The 18,486-nt window shown below is 33.8% G+C and overlaps 1 protein-coding gene across 2 annotated transcripts in view; it reads left to right on the top strand.

Annotated features, from left to right (window-relative positions):
• The first annotated feature begins 691 nt into the window (after nt 1–691).
• Nucleotides 692–18,486, top strand: part of LOC149559340 (putative transport protein YPL264C) — a 187,900-nt gene continuing 170,105 nt past the window's right edge. For both annotated transcript variants that reach the window (XM_089833274.1, XM_089833273.1), the window contains exon 1: nt 692–1,309. In XM_089833274.1, coding sequence (XP_089689400.1) covers nt 950–1,309 — 360 coding nt within the window. In that variant the 5' untranslated portion in view covers nt 692–949. The remainder of the gene's footprint in view (nt 1,310–18,486) is intronic.

The following is an 18,486-nucleotide window of genomic DNA, read 5'->3' as shown; positions in this document are numbered from 1 at the left end:
TTTAATGTAAAATATAATTATTAATTTAATATCAAAATATACATTTAAGTTTTAAATATATTTAAACTAAATGATAAATTGTTTAAATATAAAATATTAATAATAATAAATGATATAATTTACAAATTGTAACACTTATCAATTATACATATTACAAACACTATTATAAAATATAATTAAAAAAAATATTTTTTTAATTTATTTGTACAAAAGTAAAATAATACTAATAATTTAACAACTTTTATTAAAAATTCAAAGTTTTAAAAAAATTAGAAATTCAAATAGAAAGATATAAAATATTGAAATTATATTTTTATTGAGAATAAATATTGATTAGACGTGTGGGGTGGAAGATAAAATGATTGTAAAAAATAAATCTTATCAACTTGTTACAAATGTGGAAATAATAAAGTTGTAATTAATGCATTCATTAATGCAAATGAAGTTGTTAGAAAATATCTGTATTTTGTTGAGGAAAATTAATTTTCTCTCCCACCAAAAATAATATGGATCAATAGAATGATTAAAAAATGTGATTTATAAAATAATGAAAAATTAAAAAAATATATAAACATTTGAAATTTCATATAATGTTTTAAATTCTTTGATTTGATTACTTAGTGTAAATGTCATAAGTATTCGCAGGAACTAATATTCCTGCCTTTGGCAAGAACTAACAAAGGTAAATGATTATAATTAAAAAATAGCCATCCTAATACAGAAGTTTTCCCTTTTCGATTTTTTTATTCAGTGATATGAAACGCACATTTCGACTATGTGAGTACTGGACTCTAAAACTTCCCGGCTTCACTGTTGTGAGCCAATTAACTTCCTTTTGAAACCCGCTGTTCGCAGATGAACAATAATCTTACCGACGCCGTTGGAAGCATTCTCAATCCTTTGCGTAAGGGAGGCGCCAGTTGCTGCTTTTCAGACGCTGAATCGAAAAATGTCTTCTCCCGTGAGCCAAACATCTGAAGCCACTTCAGCAGAAGCCGAAATACAGCTCTGCTCTGAAGTTCTAAAGCAGACGAGTCTCGAACTCCCGACTTATTTGAGATCTTCCCCCTCTTTCAAATCTCCTCGGCTATCGTCAAGTCCTAAGAGCTTTACGAATCCGACGCCTCTTAATGACAAAATAATTCACGACAAAATGGACGCAGATCCTCTGGCCGACGACGAAATTAGGCCTCTACTCTTTCCTCCGTCAGCTGACGATAACTCTGTCGTCGGAGTTGTCATCGATGCAGGTGTTGTTCAGCCTTCAAAGATGTCGATATTTTCTGTGCCTTATGGAAGGCCTAGAAAGGTAAACACAGTTAATTTATGTTGAAAACCTGTAAATTTTCTGGCATTAATTTTCAATGAAAATGCATTTCCATAAAGTCCAAGTCTTTATTTTAATTTATATTTTCAATAAAATGCTAGGCAAGCAACATTAATAAACCTTAAGTACAATATCTTTTAACTCACTCACTTATTTGACGCACTGGGCTACTTCTCTGCAAACTTTCAGGGCAAGGTCTTGTGCAATTGCTTAGTCTATTTTGACTAATAGTCATTGCATAAGTCTTTAAGAGAAATATTAGAACTAGTGACCCATGCAACTGCTTATTTTGAAGCAGTCATTTTTTAATATTAGTTTTTCCTTATAAAATTTGGAGGAAAATATGGTGATAAAGGAAAGAGACAGAATTTTGGGGAAGTAAAGAAGGGAAATAAATTGAAAATACTTGGCCAGTTTTTTCAATAAGCCGCCATTGTTTATATTAAGCACTCTCTTTTTTTTTAATTGCATATTTTAATTTTCTAAATAAAAGCTGCTATACTATCCTTTTTCCATTTTTATTTATCTATGGGAGCACAGCTACTGCTGAAATTTGAGCACAAAATACACTTAAGCAATTGCATGCAAACATGACGTTAGTCTAGCTTATTTAAATCAAGTTAGCTTTCATATCTATAGATTATCTTCAGTATTTCATCTTGTATATTTTATGTGTAATCTGTAAAATTCTTACAATTCTTTCATCAAAGCCAAATGTTTTGATTTATCAAACTTAGTCCTTATATATTTACTGTTCGGGTTACAAATATTGTATTGGATTCATGTTCATGCTATACCTCTAGATGTCTTCTATGTTTGATCTTCTTTTAAGAGTTTATTTCATAGTTAAAAAACTTGGGCTTGACATACTATAACATTTTAAAATTTTTGGTTTGATCAAAGACTTGTCAAATTTTTGCCAAGCAAACTTCCAAATATTAAAAGTAATAAACTAAATTTTAGGATTCTCCAAAAATGAAGCTAATCCAAATCTCTATTATAAAAAGGATAAAGATGATATGATAATTTTGATATTGTAGGTTGATGTTATCTAATAATAGGTGATGATCATCTTATAGATCAATGCAAGAAAGATTTAATCAGAGAATTTGAAATGAAAGTTTTAGGACTCCATTACTTCCTAGGACAGGAAGTATGGCAGAACACTGATAGCATCATACTTAATCAAGGAAAGTATACATTAGACATCTTGAAGAGATTTTGAATGTGGTACTGCAGACCTATGTCTTCTCCTATGGAGACTAATCTACACAAACTTAAGGAAGCAGCAATAGAATCACGCTTCATAGATTCTACTCTTTATATATAGATGATTGGGTCTCTTATGCACTTGGTAAATACAAGACCTAATATTTGTTATGCTGTTAATGCCTTAAGTCAGTTTATGTGTGAACCAAAGGAGATTCACCTAGTTGCAGTTAAACACATTATGAGATACTTACAACGGGCTCAAGTATGAGAAAGTTGGCTTGGACTTACATGGGTTCACAGACTAAGATTGGGCTAGAAGTGTTACTAATAGGAAAAGCACTCCAGGATGCTGTTTTAGTTTAGACTCAGCGATGATATCATGGGTATGCAGAAAGCAGGCATTAGTAGCACAGAGTTCCACAAAAGCTGCATACATTGCAACAACAATGGCCTCTCGGGAAGTAGTTTGGCTTAGAAAGTTACTTGTGAGATTATTTGGTCAACCCATGAATCCCACTATTATTCACTGTGATAATCAAAGTTCCATCAAGCTTTCTCTGAATCCAATTCTTCATGACAGTTCCAAGCATATTGAAATTCCTTATCATTATGTAAGAGATATGGTAGATAGGAAAACTGTCAAGTTAGAATACATTTGCATTGCTTATCAGATATTAGATATTCTTACCAAACCTTTCTCTCAAGTGAAGATAGATCACTTTAGGAAAAGACTTGGTATGGTTGAATTATAATACAGTTGTATTCATTAATTATTAATAAAATAATTGTGTTAAAATTATTATTGTCAGGTTATTTACCGTTGTGGGCTTCACCATTTGTATTCATTATCTAAGAGGTGACGATCTCTGAGATAATGAACACTTGTATAAAAAACATTATGAGAGATGACAATCTCTAAGATAATGTACTGAACAGTAGAGAACTACTATCAGATCTGTATGAGTTCAAGATCACATTGTGATGTAGACATTTCTATGCCTATGAGTCACAACTTGGATAAAGGAAGAACTAATCATTCTCTGGATTTTATCCTGTGTACTAGTAGAACTTAAGTCAAGATCATAGTGTGATATAGGCCTTCTAGTACCTATGAGTCAGAACTTGGATAAAGGAAGAATTTAACCATTCTCTGGATTTTATCCTGCATTATTGCATTCCATGCAATATTGTTATCACAAGTATAAGTGATAAGTCATATCACAGATTTAGTAATATGACATAGTATCATGTGTTCAATGATACCACATGCTTAGAAGATTCAGATATAGATTATCAATCTATGCTTATTCATCTTAATTGATGGTGCTAGATATGTTATCTCTTAGTATGATTATCAAGTTAAGAGGCAGTGTTAATTTTGTAATACTGGTCTGATTCAAATCGTACAGATCTGATAATGCACGAAATCCCTTACTAATAAAGGCCTATATATATAATTGTCTTTTTCCTTAGTTGTGATCGACATCTCCTGGGGCAATATTGTTGAAGACTAAACTTGATCAACTTGGTTAGTTTAATCACTAACAAAAATGTCTTCCTCCATTAGACGTCAATTTCAAGAAAACAATTAAGGCTGACCCAAGGAGAGACATGTCCTTTCTAGGGACATACCCCTTGGTTGCTATATTTATGTAGGGTGTGATTGTGGATAAAGAACACACATTGAACCTAAGTCTGTTCCTTTAGCATTCACTGCCTCATATGACTTATAGCAGAAATATATATTATTGCAGAACTGTACATCATAGTAAGAAGAATACACCGTTTGGTATTGATAAAGACCTTTTTCAGCAATAGTAAAGGCATTATATCCGTATTGACCTATCAAAATTTGCAGAAAACTTACTAAACAATTGTGGTAAGAGTGGAGGAAATTGGTTGATGAGATTGGAAGCTTGCAAGAGCGGCAAGGGCGGCAAGTGCATGGTTTTAATGTAGTGCATCCTTGTAGGCGGTAGTCTACTAGACTTCGTCGGCGTCAGATGGTGGTGAAAGTGGAATTTCCTGGAGGGGATTGAAGGGGTGGACATGGCGCTGTAAAATTTTGGCAATGTTGACAATTTTGGGTTAATGAATATGAAAGTTGAAAGAATAGCTAATGAAGCAGAAGGCTTTTTGAAACTAGCCTAACGAATATAGATGATGTTTTGATTGAAGGCTGTTAGGGATAGGGTTTTGATGGAGGAATGAAGGTTAATCCAATGAATGCAGTAAGGAGAGATGGAGGATGAGGTAGGATGCACGAAAATTATGGAATATGCTTGGTTTTCTTGTGGAACAAGTTGGTTGGGTGACTGTGAAGATTTGATCCTGCAAAGCGTCAGCAAAGGGTCATGGGTTTTTGCAAGAATTGGAATCGGTGAACAGGAAACATGAAAGTGAAGGCGAGAAAATTCGAAACGTGGGGGGTCTATTTTGGTTGATGATGTCATAGGTAAGACTGTTTGTGTATAGGCCTTTAGTCTCTTGGTATAAAAATGGAGGGTGGTATAGGGAGACTTTTTTATGATATGTAAAGGGATAATGATATAGGTTGTAGTTTTAGATAGTGGTTAAAGTCATGGGATGTAATGCCCACTTTTGATGATCTTTATATGTAATGCTTTCTTTAAAGATGAATAAAAATACACTTATTATTAACCAAAAAAAGCACATGTTTGTAAAATTATCTTAAAAAACAAGCTTAGAATTGCATTTTCAATTTTCATAAGTAGACTTTCCTTTCTCTATAGATAAAAAATTTAGCTTAAATCGTACCTTGTTGTCACATTGTTATAACTTACATACACATTAATATATTACAATTTCCATAAATGAAAACCATGGGCTCAATTTGTTTTTAACTTAACTTTTTTTCCTTTTAAAACCAGGGTGGACATTTGAGGATGGAATCCATAGTGGAGTTGATGGATGATGCCCACGGGGGTTTGAGCACATAGCAACTTTGTGGGGTTGGAGGGTAGAGCCCCTAGGAAGGTTTGGGGGCACATGCCTTACCCTATCACATTATAGGTTGGCTTGAGGGTGGATCCCCAATGTCAAGAGCAAATTAAGCTTTTGAGACATGCAAACCTTCATAATGCATGCTTGAGGATACAAAACATTCCAAATGCTCAGAATGAAAATGTTAAAAAAGAAGGTTGTTCACATGGAAACTATTTATGAAGAGTTTTTGATGTTGCAAGTTTTTCTCAAGTTATTGTTGAGTATGTTGCCATTGATGTCAAAGGTTGATGATCAAGGTTGTATAAATTTTAGAGAATTGGATTAAGCTGTTTGAGGTGCTTGAGCTTGTTGCTTGTCAAAGTCAACAGCTTAGTTGTCCATTCTTTGTGCCAAATCAGTCTTAATGCCATGTCAGATATTATGTCCTGTCAAACAAGTGAATTTACAAAGGATCGACCCCTATGTTTTATATATATTCATCAAATATATATTGGTTTAAGAGTTTGAAAGATTTCTTTTGTAATGTTTGAAGAGCATTGAATATATGTTTGTAGTGTATGGATTTTGGAAGCCAATGTTAAATATGATCAGATTTGTGTGTTATCGGGTTTTAATGTTGCTGAGATATGATATATTGGACTGCTGTATCTTTGCTTTCACTTATTGATTTCTGTACATGCAAGATACTTGGATTGATCATTACATATATGATAGTGTGGAAACATGTCTCTATGTGAGACACATCTCATGACCGATCACTAACTAATCAATATATTAATTGATATTTATGCTGTTTAATCGATCCTCGTTATCGATTTAAGTTATAATTAATATTAACATTAAGATAAATAGTAACAACAAGTTTAATATCAAGAGCATCATCAATAATTGTTATATCAAACTCAACCATGTATATTACGTCTATTTAATAATATACATTACAATATAAAATATATCTATATATATATATACATATAGATATATACATCTATATATACATATATATACATATATATGTATATGTATATATATATCTACATCTATATATACATATAGATATATATATATATACATATGTATATATATATATACATATGTATATATATATGCATGATTGTTAATTTACTAATATTAATCATGTTTTGTGATAATTATAGTCATAACAGCATACAAAAGAAGGATAGTAATCAAAATGCTGAAGGCTGATAGGTCACTTATGCATTTGATTTCATCGATAGGAATATCCGACCGAAGCTACAATTCATTAACGCTCCCTCTTAGCTAGGGAGAATGATTACTATCCTCAAGTAAGCACAATAGATCCATATATTGTGTGAGAGATATCACCTCAATGTGATGTCAAGAGTTTTGGCACATCTATGAATATTAGGTCTCATGATATCCACAATAAATAATGTCACCCCACAGTGATATTAGTATTATGGCATACCCACAAATATCAAGAGTTTTGGCACATCTACGGATATCAGGTCTCATGATATCCATAATAAATAATGTCACCTCATAGTGATATTAATATTATGGCATACCCACAAATATCAAGTCACATGATAGTATCGTAGTAACGAGACTCGTCGCGAGTCATGCGAGTCACCCAGGTCGGTGAGTCGGGTTACCTCTGTTAGGTCAAAATGACCTGTGACCCTGACCCGCGAAGTCATCAAATACTTTATATTTCTCTAAGGTATTTCTATTAATATGCCCTAACTCACCGAGTCACTGCCAAGTCATGACCGAGTCTGGGGCAGGTCACGAGTCAAGTTGTCCTTGCTGAGTCAGAGCCGGGTCTGAGTCTTGTTACTTTGCATGATACTCACTATACACACAATATTCGTTATGGTATGTGCACATGCATCAAGTCACATGATGCCTACCATAAGGATATCTCTTCATGGCATATCCACGGATATTAGGTCAGATAATATCTACCATGAAATATCTCAGTAATATAACTCCTTGTGGCTATCCTTAAATATTAATTCTCATGATATCCACCACTCAGTTAATATCGCTTAAGATATATCAACTATCATGACATGTCCACTGATATCAAGTCTTATGATATCCATCATAATAGATTTTCATAGATATCACCTCATGTGATACACATGATATACACCATTATGGATTTTCAAAGATCTCACCTTATGTGATATCCGCCATTATTGTGAGATCGTCACCTCAGAATGATGGTAAGATGTACAAGTGTTCATCATTGAGAGATTGTCACCTCTTAATGATGTTTACATGGGCCCATTTAATCATTTGAACAAATGGACTCACACATATGACACCCACCATGAAACATATCAGAGGGTGGATCTACCATGGCTCATCCTAGAGAGTGGAAACAAGTACTTTCACCTCAAATTTTTGCCTTAAAGGGAAGAATGCATAAAGATACAAATAATAGGCCACCGGTGCTGAAATTCCCTTTCAGCCAAGGCTTCATTCTCCAATGTATCAAACTTATCCCGAAAGTACACAAACTTCTCTCTAGCATGAGGCTTGGTGAGAATGTTGACCATCTATTTTTCTGTAATAATCTACCTCAACTAAATGTTAGAGAAACCATCTCGACATGGTCTACACCCTTTGAATCAATATCGTTAGATGTTAATTGAAATAGATCCTTAAATTGCTCCCTCTGTCACGGAGGGACCTCTACGATAGAATGAAGCGATGTATTATCTGCATTATCTGGATAAAAAATATCCACTCTATTTTGATCAACTTTTGAACAAGATCCTTCAAACCCATTCTCGAAGGCTTTCGCAGCTACAAAACTTGTGGCTGCTTCAATCTCTCAGAGCAATGTCCAAAAGCATGTCTTCATCAACGTTCTTGGTGTCCACCAATTGATCATGAACAATGACCTCTCTTGCTGCTGAATTGAGAGAACAATCTTGCCAATGTCGTCCATTAAAGCAAAGTAAAGCGGGGTTTAGCCATTGTTGTCTTTAAAATTCTCTACATGGTACACAAATATCGGTAGGTTTGCGATTACATTTTTTTCAAGCTCGACTATGTGAAGTCTTCGTGTCTCAAGAAGGCCAATCAGCAACAGTAAGACAATCCACCTTGCTGGCGATTCATTCCTAGCACTGACGAGGATTTCATAACTGAATGTAGTCTAGCACTTTGCAACACCTTTTCTACCGCTAATTATAGTGTCATCTATTCCATCTCCAGTTAGCATTCTATTATATTTGTTACCTAGCATATTAACACATTCCTTATAAGCTTTAGTAGTCACATGGACAATCAATCAACTTTTACCATGGTTATATTGCCCTGGGGGACGACAAAATGAGGGGACAAGTTTCCAAGGTAGGGGGACAGAGGGGCCTCAATTTGGGGACGGTAGGGGACAGGGGCATTGTAGTACTTAAAATGCTAGTTAAGAAAATATGTATTGCAATATAAGATATAAAGATGTAAAAGAGTGAATACTTGAACATTGCATTGAATTGGAACATCGAACATTGAACGTAGAACATAAATAGTCGAATCAGCAAATAGTCAACACTGAGACATCCCTCCATCGTTGGCGAACTATGGTGGCGCTGCTGGCGATGAGGGCATGGAGTCCTCAAGTCCCCAATGCATCCCTATCTCCGAGATGTGGGGCAAAAGGGGGGGGGGACCCATCTCCATGTTACTATGACTTTCACTCATCTTTGCAATTGCGTTAATAGAAACAATAATACTTGTATAATCACCACTACTATCCTTTGCCACTCTCACCACATTTACCATCAATTTCACGCCCCTGGCTACATGAGCAATCTTATATCCCCACAATACATTTGAATAGTTTGCTTTATTGTCAATCATTGAGTTTTCTAAATGGTTTAGTTTTGGCATATTGTTTCTTCCAAGTTTGCAAGTCTAATTGATTCAAATTAGTAGACCATTCTTGATTGCAACATCCTTCAATTTGAAGAAAATGCCAAATTGTAGTATGTACTTATGAGTCCACAATATTTTGGATTAGCATCCAGTCATAATGCCCATCTATTGTATATGGTGGCTGGAAAAGCTAGTTAAAGATTATGCCACCTAGATAGAACTCTTCAACATCCTTAATCTCACACTTATGCTCTAGAAATGCCTAGTAATTCTATAATTTCTACCACAAATATATTCTTGTCTAGACTCCTTTCAATAGGAGCCAATGCTATGTTGTTTTCCTGAGGAACCCACAACATCAAACCCAATACCTGCTAAGAAAGTGAAACAATTCTTTCTTGCTTCTTCCTTTTCTGAAGAGTTGAGGAATACACCTCCCTATATGATGTGCTTTTTTCAATTTAATACCCTTTTAATAAAGATAAATATTTCTTGTGTCCATTGTCTCTTCAATACTTATCGTGATGTCCACCCCAATACTCAAGCCTGATTTTAGTCTTTCAAGGATTAACCAATGGGCCTTAAGACATCATGATATTATATATATGCCCTCAATTATTTTTCCTCATGCGATGATGTTCCATCTGTAGATTCAAGTATGAGTGAACAAAATGAGATAGCTCCTTCCTTATTCTTTGCCCTAGCCCTGACTAATTGGAACAACTATATATCAACCGAATCCCTTCTATCACCTTCAATTATATTCCAGCGATTTGTATCAGGCAATATAATGATTGTAGACTAGTTTGTAAAGACCTTGGGTATTTATTTATTTGTTTTCTGACATAGTATCATCAAAATCTTATATTTGATCAACTATCCAAAGTATGAGATCTGTGTTTGCTAATGTTATACAATCCTCCTTGAGAGTCCTTGTTCACTTAAGGAATTGATAGATCTTTGATATTAAGTCATTCCTCTATTATTTCTCATGCATCACCTGTGGAAGGTATTTAGTTTTAGCCTCAAATTATCTTGCTTGGTAATATGCACAAGCATGGAGAAGCAACAATTCTAGTCTATTCCCTACAAGAGCTATATACCAACTCAATCTCTGTTAAGCCTCATGATCATAGGCTACCATGACAAGTATGGTATCATTTTTAATCACCCAATGAGCTTCCCTTGATTTCCAAATCATTCACAACACAAGATTTCGGACTTAATCATCATTCGTGCTGTAACGCTCTATGAGATAGATTATTTTTGGGGGTTTGAGATGTAAAATTTCCACCCTAATCTTAGATTGAATCGACTGCTTCTTTAATAGATGGTCCATAGTATCATAACAACTAGGGAAGTTGAATCAGATTAGCATCCAACCATTCCTATGTTGCAACCAAGGAGGGATGCAAAATCTCAAGTTTATAGGCTGAGTTGAAGGAATGTCTAAAGTGGTTGCTATTTCAGATTCCCCACGTGATATTATTGAGTCTGAACACAACCGCTTCGAAATTGATTGGTTTTAATGATGTGGAAAGTGCAATTGTTGATGTCAATATGACCTTCGTCAAATTTATAGCAGAGTCCTCTTCTTGTCCTTTTCCTATATGTGTCCACTTCTTAATTTCTAAAAGTTTGTGAATGTCTCAATTGACGAATAGTGAAGTTAGAGGGAGAACCTACAAACTTGAAGATCTAACATGGGTGCTTTAACCAAGAAAGAAAAATTCAAGTCGAACCTCCCTTTTACCAAACGGTCAACACAATCAACCTATTGGCACCTAAAGTAGCTATAGGATAGTTCTATTCTCAATGTAAATTAAACTCCCATTGGATTTTCTCAATAGTCATCTCCATATAACATAAGGCCTTCTCAAAATATTATTTCTTCCAATTTGCCCCTATGCGATATAATCAAATTAATTTCCAATGTGATATAATTAGATTAATAAGTAGGAGATATTTTCCACAAGTCAAATTGGGATATTTCTATTAGGATTTAACGGTGTAGTTTTTGAGTCAAACTCATTGACTCGTGTTTCTTGAGTAGTGATTCACATGAATCCATCACTCATGAGAATAACTGAAACACTTAATGCTCATTTGATTTAGGCGATCCTCACAAAGGTGAAGCACCAAGACTTCTTGGGAGGTCACCCATCCTAGTACTACTCCAACTTCTTAGTGCTCATTTGATCTAGGTGATGCTCATAGAGGTGAAGCACTGAGACTTCCTGGGAGGTCACCCATCCCAGTACTACTCTAGCTTGAGTGTGCTTAACTATGTGAGCATCACCTGGATCCAATAAGTGCTAAGTGTTCCATTTATTCTCATGAGCGATGGATTCATGTGAATCACTACTCATGAAACACGGGTCAATGAGTTTGACTCAAAAAATACACAGTTAAATCTTGATAGAAATATCACAATTTGACTTGCTGTGGAAAATATCTCCTAATCAATTGATGAGCTTAAGGGGCTTTCTAATGAATGGTTCATAAGGCACAACACTTGGTGAAGGTTTTGCAAATGGGGTCACAAGCAAAGTGGTTTTAACCATGGCGGAAACTCCGTAGTTAAGTGTGCTCAAGCTAGAGTAGTACTGGGATGGTGACCTCCTGGGAAGTCCCGGTGCTTCACCTTTGTGAGCATCACCTAGATCCAATGAGTGCTAGGTGTTCCATTTATTCTCATGAGCAATGGATTCATGTGAATCATTACTCATGAAACACGAGTCAATGCGTTTGACTCAAAAACTACACAGTTAAATCCTGATAGAAATATCGCAATAATCAGATTCATTTCGCACATGAGGGATGTCCATAATATGATTCTAAAATAGAGTTTATGCACAAGTATATATATTTGGGACGCCATATTCAACTCCTTTTGTGTCAGGAACAGTGTATGATGGTGATCAATGGCAATGGGCTAGCAATCACTAGTAATGGAAGGATGAATTTTCCCCTTGAATAGACACCCAAATTCTTCAACTCATAGGCGACGTAATAATCAAAACCTCCACCTTGACAATTGTCACTATGCATCATGCCCTGTTAAGATTAGGACTTTTCACGGTAGCGCTGAAGTGTTTGCTTCTGAATTAGATTTGTTTCTGGTTAACTCTTCTTCAAATCCTTTTAATTGCTCATAAATCTCACAAATCCTACAAAGGAACTTGGCTCTAATATAATGTTAAATTTGATCAGATTTATATGTTATCGGATTTTAATGTTGATGAGATATGATATATTAGACTGCTGTATATTTTCTTTCCACTTATTGATTTTTGTACATGCAAGATACTTGGATCGATCATTATATATATAATAGTGTGGAGACTTGTCTTTGTGAGACATGTCTCATGACCGATCACTAACAAATCAATATGTTAATTGATATGTATGTTGTTTAATCGATACTAAATATCAATTTAAGTTCTAATGAATGTCAACAACATGATTAATAATTGTTATATCAAACTTAATCATGTATATATGTATATTTAATAGTATACATATGGACTATATATATACATATATATTTGATTGTTAATTTACTAATTATTAATCATGTATTGTGATAATCATAATCATAGCAGTATGCAGAAGAACGATAGTAATCAAAATGCTCTAGGCCTTTAGGCCACTTGTGTATTTGATTTCATTGATAGAAATGATCCGACCGAAGCTACAATTCATTAACAACTAGGGTCATCTTCCCTTTTTGGCAAGGACATTTTATTAATGTTGTCGTTTTTATTTGAAACAAATAAATTTATTCTTCCATCTTATTTTGGAGTGGGGTGACTGTTGGATATGTGCTATCGATAGCTGTGTAAAAAGATGGCATTATATAGTCATGCCTTTCTAAATGGTTTGGGTGGTGAAATATTTATCGTTGATAAAATAGGTTTTGATTTTTTGAATGTACAGAGATAGAGATTTGAGAAAAGTAAGGGCATCGGATGTAGTGAGCATGTGATTTGAAAATAGTTGACTTGTTGTATTTGCAGCATACAGGTTACAAGCTGTAGCATTAATTAATTTTTTCAACTGTTGATCTTTTTATAAGTTGCAGCATTATAAACAGGATGATAAGGAATCAATAAATATAGCAGCCCAACAATGTCTTGTTGGTTACTCATCAGGGCTGTGGAAAAGTTTGGACAGTATGTAGCTAAGTCAAAATGTTTGTCAAATTTTCGGCTTCATATTCGAAATTTGGCAAACCCCAAAAAATGAAAAAAAAATTCACTAAATTCGTTTGAAGATTTGTACGGAAATGCTTCCCTTATCATTTTGCATAAAACAATATGCGTTTGAAGGTGTCTGAGGTTTACTGTTCAACCTAGCACAACAATGACTACTCATCTTTGGCATCTGAAATTGCCGTTCATCTTTGGTCTTTGAAGTTTTCGTTCATCTGTGGTTGCTCTTCTCCTCTGCTTAGCAATTTGAAGCTTGCATTTATTTTTTAGACTGTTAATCCTGATGCCCAACGATCTCCCAGTAGCGGCAGCTCTACCATTACCAAACTTGCCTAGTCATCGACGGTCGGCTATGTTGGAGTAAAGTATTTTTTTATTAATTAAATCATATTGATTTAATTATTAAGTCATTTATTATCTCAGGTTTACTTAAGCTAAACTTTAGGCATATAATAATTAATTCTTTTATTAATTATTATCATGCAACCAAGGTTAGCTACCTATTAGGGTTTTGATCTCCTTTTATAAGGATTGATCTCCTTGTAATTTATTCATTCACTTTTGATAATAGCAATCTCTCTTTTTGCTCATTAAGAATGTCTTATTTGTGGATCTGGGGATTCCAGCCGCCATAGCTTTTGCTTCTCTTGCTGTGACAGGGGTTTGCATGCAGGTGATTCTTGGGAGCTGTGGGGTTGATCTTTCATCAACTTCAATAAGCTATGTAACATATTTATCAAATTTTCATTTTGTTTTAGAGGTTGGAAGTTTATTAGTTTTCTATTTATTCTTATTCAACAATAAAATATTATTACAAGTTTAAACATTTCTAATAATATATGCTATTTTTATTAATTTTTTTCAAAGCAAAATATTTTATGTATTGTTTTTACGAAAACATATATATATATTGCTAGTAATATATTAATGTTTTGTATGTATATTTTATTTCTTTATTATTAGTAATATATTAATGTTTTGTATGTTTAGTTATGATTATTAATATTTTTTGGTAAAGTATTTTTTATTGTATAAGATTAAATAGGAAGATTATTATCTTTTATTTTGTTTATTAGTAAAGAGAAATAATTTTTTTATACTTCAATTTTATATTTTAAATAATTTAGTTGATTTTATTTTGTTATGTTTTAATATATGATTTATTGCACATGTTTTTTATGGCTCATATCTTATAAATGATATTTTCTATGTAATGATTTCAAATCTATTTTGTAATGTCAAACTATTTTGATAATTTATTGTATATGCAGTTGGAGAGATGTTTTGTTTGTAGATTTGATTTGAAAAGTTATTTGCATTTGTTAAAACTTGAGCCCCAAAAAAACAAAGATAAACAACAATAAGAAAATAGCCAAAACTGAAACAATAAAACACCATAAATACCTTAGGAAAACCCTTCCAGAATGAAGGGAAAAACCCATCAACCAATATAAGATCTTCTTTATTGATGATAAATATTCTAGTGTACATTGCATATCGCTTGATGCGATATATATAACCTAAAGAGAGACTCTTCACATCCCAACCAAAGGTCTGTCCAATTTCCCAAAACGTGACTCTTTATTACAATTACAATTACAACTCTTCAAATTTCCATGCCTCAACACATGTTTAATGACACGCGTCATTACATTTAATATTACAATTTAAACATAAGTGTCCTTTTCATCTGAAGGTGACAATAACTATAAGAATGTCCATATTTCCAAAGATAAAGATCTCTATCGCAGCTACAATTTTCAACACTCCCTCTTAGCCAAATAGAGATATTTAAGCTGAGCAATCACACAGGACTATAGTCAAAATGTTAATGATAAAATCTCATCATATAGATCCTATAAAATTCATGGAATCAATCAACATGAAAACTTGTAACCAGTACTCATATTCATGGAATCACTCAACATGACAAATTTGAAACCCTTACTCATATTCATGGAATCATTCAACATAAAAACCTAGAACAATTATTCATTGTTAATAATCATAGAATCACTAAACATGACAAATTTGTAACCATTACTCATATTCATGAAATCACTCAACATGAAAACCTGGAACAATTACTCATTGTTAATAATCATGGAATCTCTCAACATGAAAACTAGGAGCAATTACTCATTGTTAATAATCATGGAATCACTCAACATGACAAATTTGTAAGACTCAAAGCTAAGCACGGACTGTCTCAATGTGAATTCTCATGGAATCTCTCAACATGACATCCAACCCCCATCACAGAATCTCACAACGTGATGACATCATGGACTATCTCAACATGATGTTCACTAACACATATGAAAGATTTATCATACCTAATCTTACAATCTCATTCACACAAGAACAAAAAATAAGACTTAGTTCCATTTAAGTCTCAAATTCAACCATATCTAGCTTGTTTCCAAAATAAGAGAATTTGACATGCATAAACTCACAATTTAAACTATTTTGCAAAACGATTCTCAAAATTACAAGCATTAGAAGCATGTATAATAAAGGCAAGGATTCCATAAATACTCCCTCTTAATCAAGAATTATTTTGATCAGAACAATAAGCAAGATGATACAACCTTCCGACTGAGCATCTCCCTCTTAATTATAGCAACATCCTCTTCTCATTGTTTTTCTTGTTGCATCCTGCAACAAGGAGAGTTTAGTAAATCTATTATAGATAGAAATGAATACTGGAATAAAACATACTACCAATTGTAAAAATTACGATAAAATACTTATCTTTATGTAGTCTTACTCTCTTTTTATGTGTATTATAGCCAATACCCATCCCTCCGAGAAGATAAACAATGCATGCATGTATAAGGCATGCACTTCTAACGAATCCAAAACTGGTGTAAAATCAATAGGACGCCTTATGCAAATAATTGTACACATCTACTCTGCCTGTAGATGTATAGCTTTGGGAGCTAAAGAATTCTAGCGAACATGGAGAATTTCTATACTTGTAATAATCCTTAGTAGACATCCTTTTGTGAAGATGTAGAAGAACTACTCTGTCATCACTATTGATCTCCCTCTAAAGAGAATACATCTTCAAGCGATCTTCTGTTTGAAAAGAGGATATAGCAAAGCGAGAGGTAGATGACCAAGGATAGGAAAGCTATCGACCGACATGGACTAACATGAAACGCCTATTTTGAACCATTACTTATATCACAATAATATTGACAAATCATTGATAATGTAACGTTCAAAGACCCAAGCGAGTTAAAATATGCAGCTACACTTGCCATCAAGTCACACTCTGACTGTCAAAGTAATCGTGAACCAATCGGCACATATAGAAATCTAACAAAAGATTCGATGATACCTAGAAAGATAGAAAGAGAGAATAAAGACGAAACCAAAATGACAATATAAATGAAATTGATAAATGTCGTTGGAGCAGAGTGGCCTTCCGACTCAGCCTCAACTTCAAAAAGATACAAACAAATATTCGAGAAAATATAAAAAAAACTTACTGTGAAGACGATACTGGCAAACTCTTTAATTAATTATCGACAAATGACAAATACGAACCATTACCAGTCTTCACCATCAACTTTCGCTCTAATAGCTCACACACTTGTCAATTCTCTCTGATTAAACCTATTTAGTGTAACTGCAAGGACTCTAGTAATGTAGAGAGTCTTGGCACATAGCACACATGATGCTATTTCAGAATGAAATGCATAGAACAAAGCTCATATTTGTACAACTCAACAATGATGAAAGAAATGATCTTAAGATGTGATGCCATCTCAATATCCGAAACTCATACAGAATGCTTGGAATGCTACCGAAGTGTAGAACCACATCAGCGAGAGAGCTACCGAGGTTGCACACAAGTTGTAATACTCATTCTAGAGAGTACTCCTTGTCTAAAACTTCTTTCTCAAGAACATAATTGAACATGTCTGCACTGCTCCTTTTATTGTTGTTGGGGAAAAATTTAGGATGCAATGATCCCCTTGCATGCTCAACAATGCCACCAAGGCCAAGCACAAGATCATCTTCATATTCTCCTGCTTTGCTCGGAGTAGAAGCCAAATAAATAGGGTCTATTGTATTTGAGATGCCGCTCTGCTGTACCTACTAGCCTTGCTAAAATTACATCACTTTGAATCGTGGGCCACTCGAGGCCATCTTATGAATGCTCACCAAAAACTTTGATTTGTATTCAGCGTATCAATATTGTATTCAACATATCTCTTAAAGGCTGCTATCTAACCTGGCTCTAATACCATGTTAAAAATTGAGCCCAAAAAAACAAAGATAAACAACAATAAGAAAATAACCAACATTGAAACAATAAAACACCAGAAATACCCTGGGAAAACCTTTCCAGAATGAACGGAAAAACCTAGCAACCCAATAAAAGATCTTCTTTATTGATGATAAATATTCAAGTGTACATTGCATGATGTGATATATATAACCTAAGGAGAGATTCTTCACATCCCAACTGAAGGTCTCTCCAATTTCCCCAAACGTGACTCTTTATTACAATTACAATTACAACTCTTCGAATTTCCATGTCTCAACACATGTCTAATGACACATGTGATTACATTTAGTATTACAATTTAAACATAAGTGTCCTTTTCAGTTGAAGTTGACAATAATTGTAATAATGTCCATATTTCCAGAGATAAAGATCTGTATTGCAGCTACAATTTTCAACAGCATTAAACCTATAAACATTTAAAAATTATGTATATATATATATATATATTTTTGAAATTATACAAGGCAAATTAAATATCGATTTTTTTCAATTTTTTTGGCTTGTCGAACTTCATCTGAACTACATAGCTGTCAAACACGAACTCAAACTTGAACCTTTGACTTAGGTATGTAGGATATAAAAGTCCACAG

This window comes from Cupressus sempervirens, chromosome 5 (assembly GCF_028749045.1).
Source record: "Cupressus sempervirens isolate cs-2001-9-10 chromosome 5, ASM2874904v1, whole genome shotgun sequence".
Classification (NCBI taxonomy): domain Eukaryota; kingdom Viridiplantae; phylum Streptophyta; class Pinopsida; order Cupressales; family Cupressaceae; genus Cupressus; species Cupressus sempervirens.
Note: the sequence above shows the minus strand (reverse complement) of the source record. Positions and strands in the feature narration are given on the sequence as shown.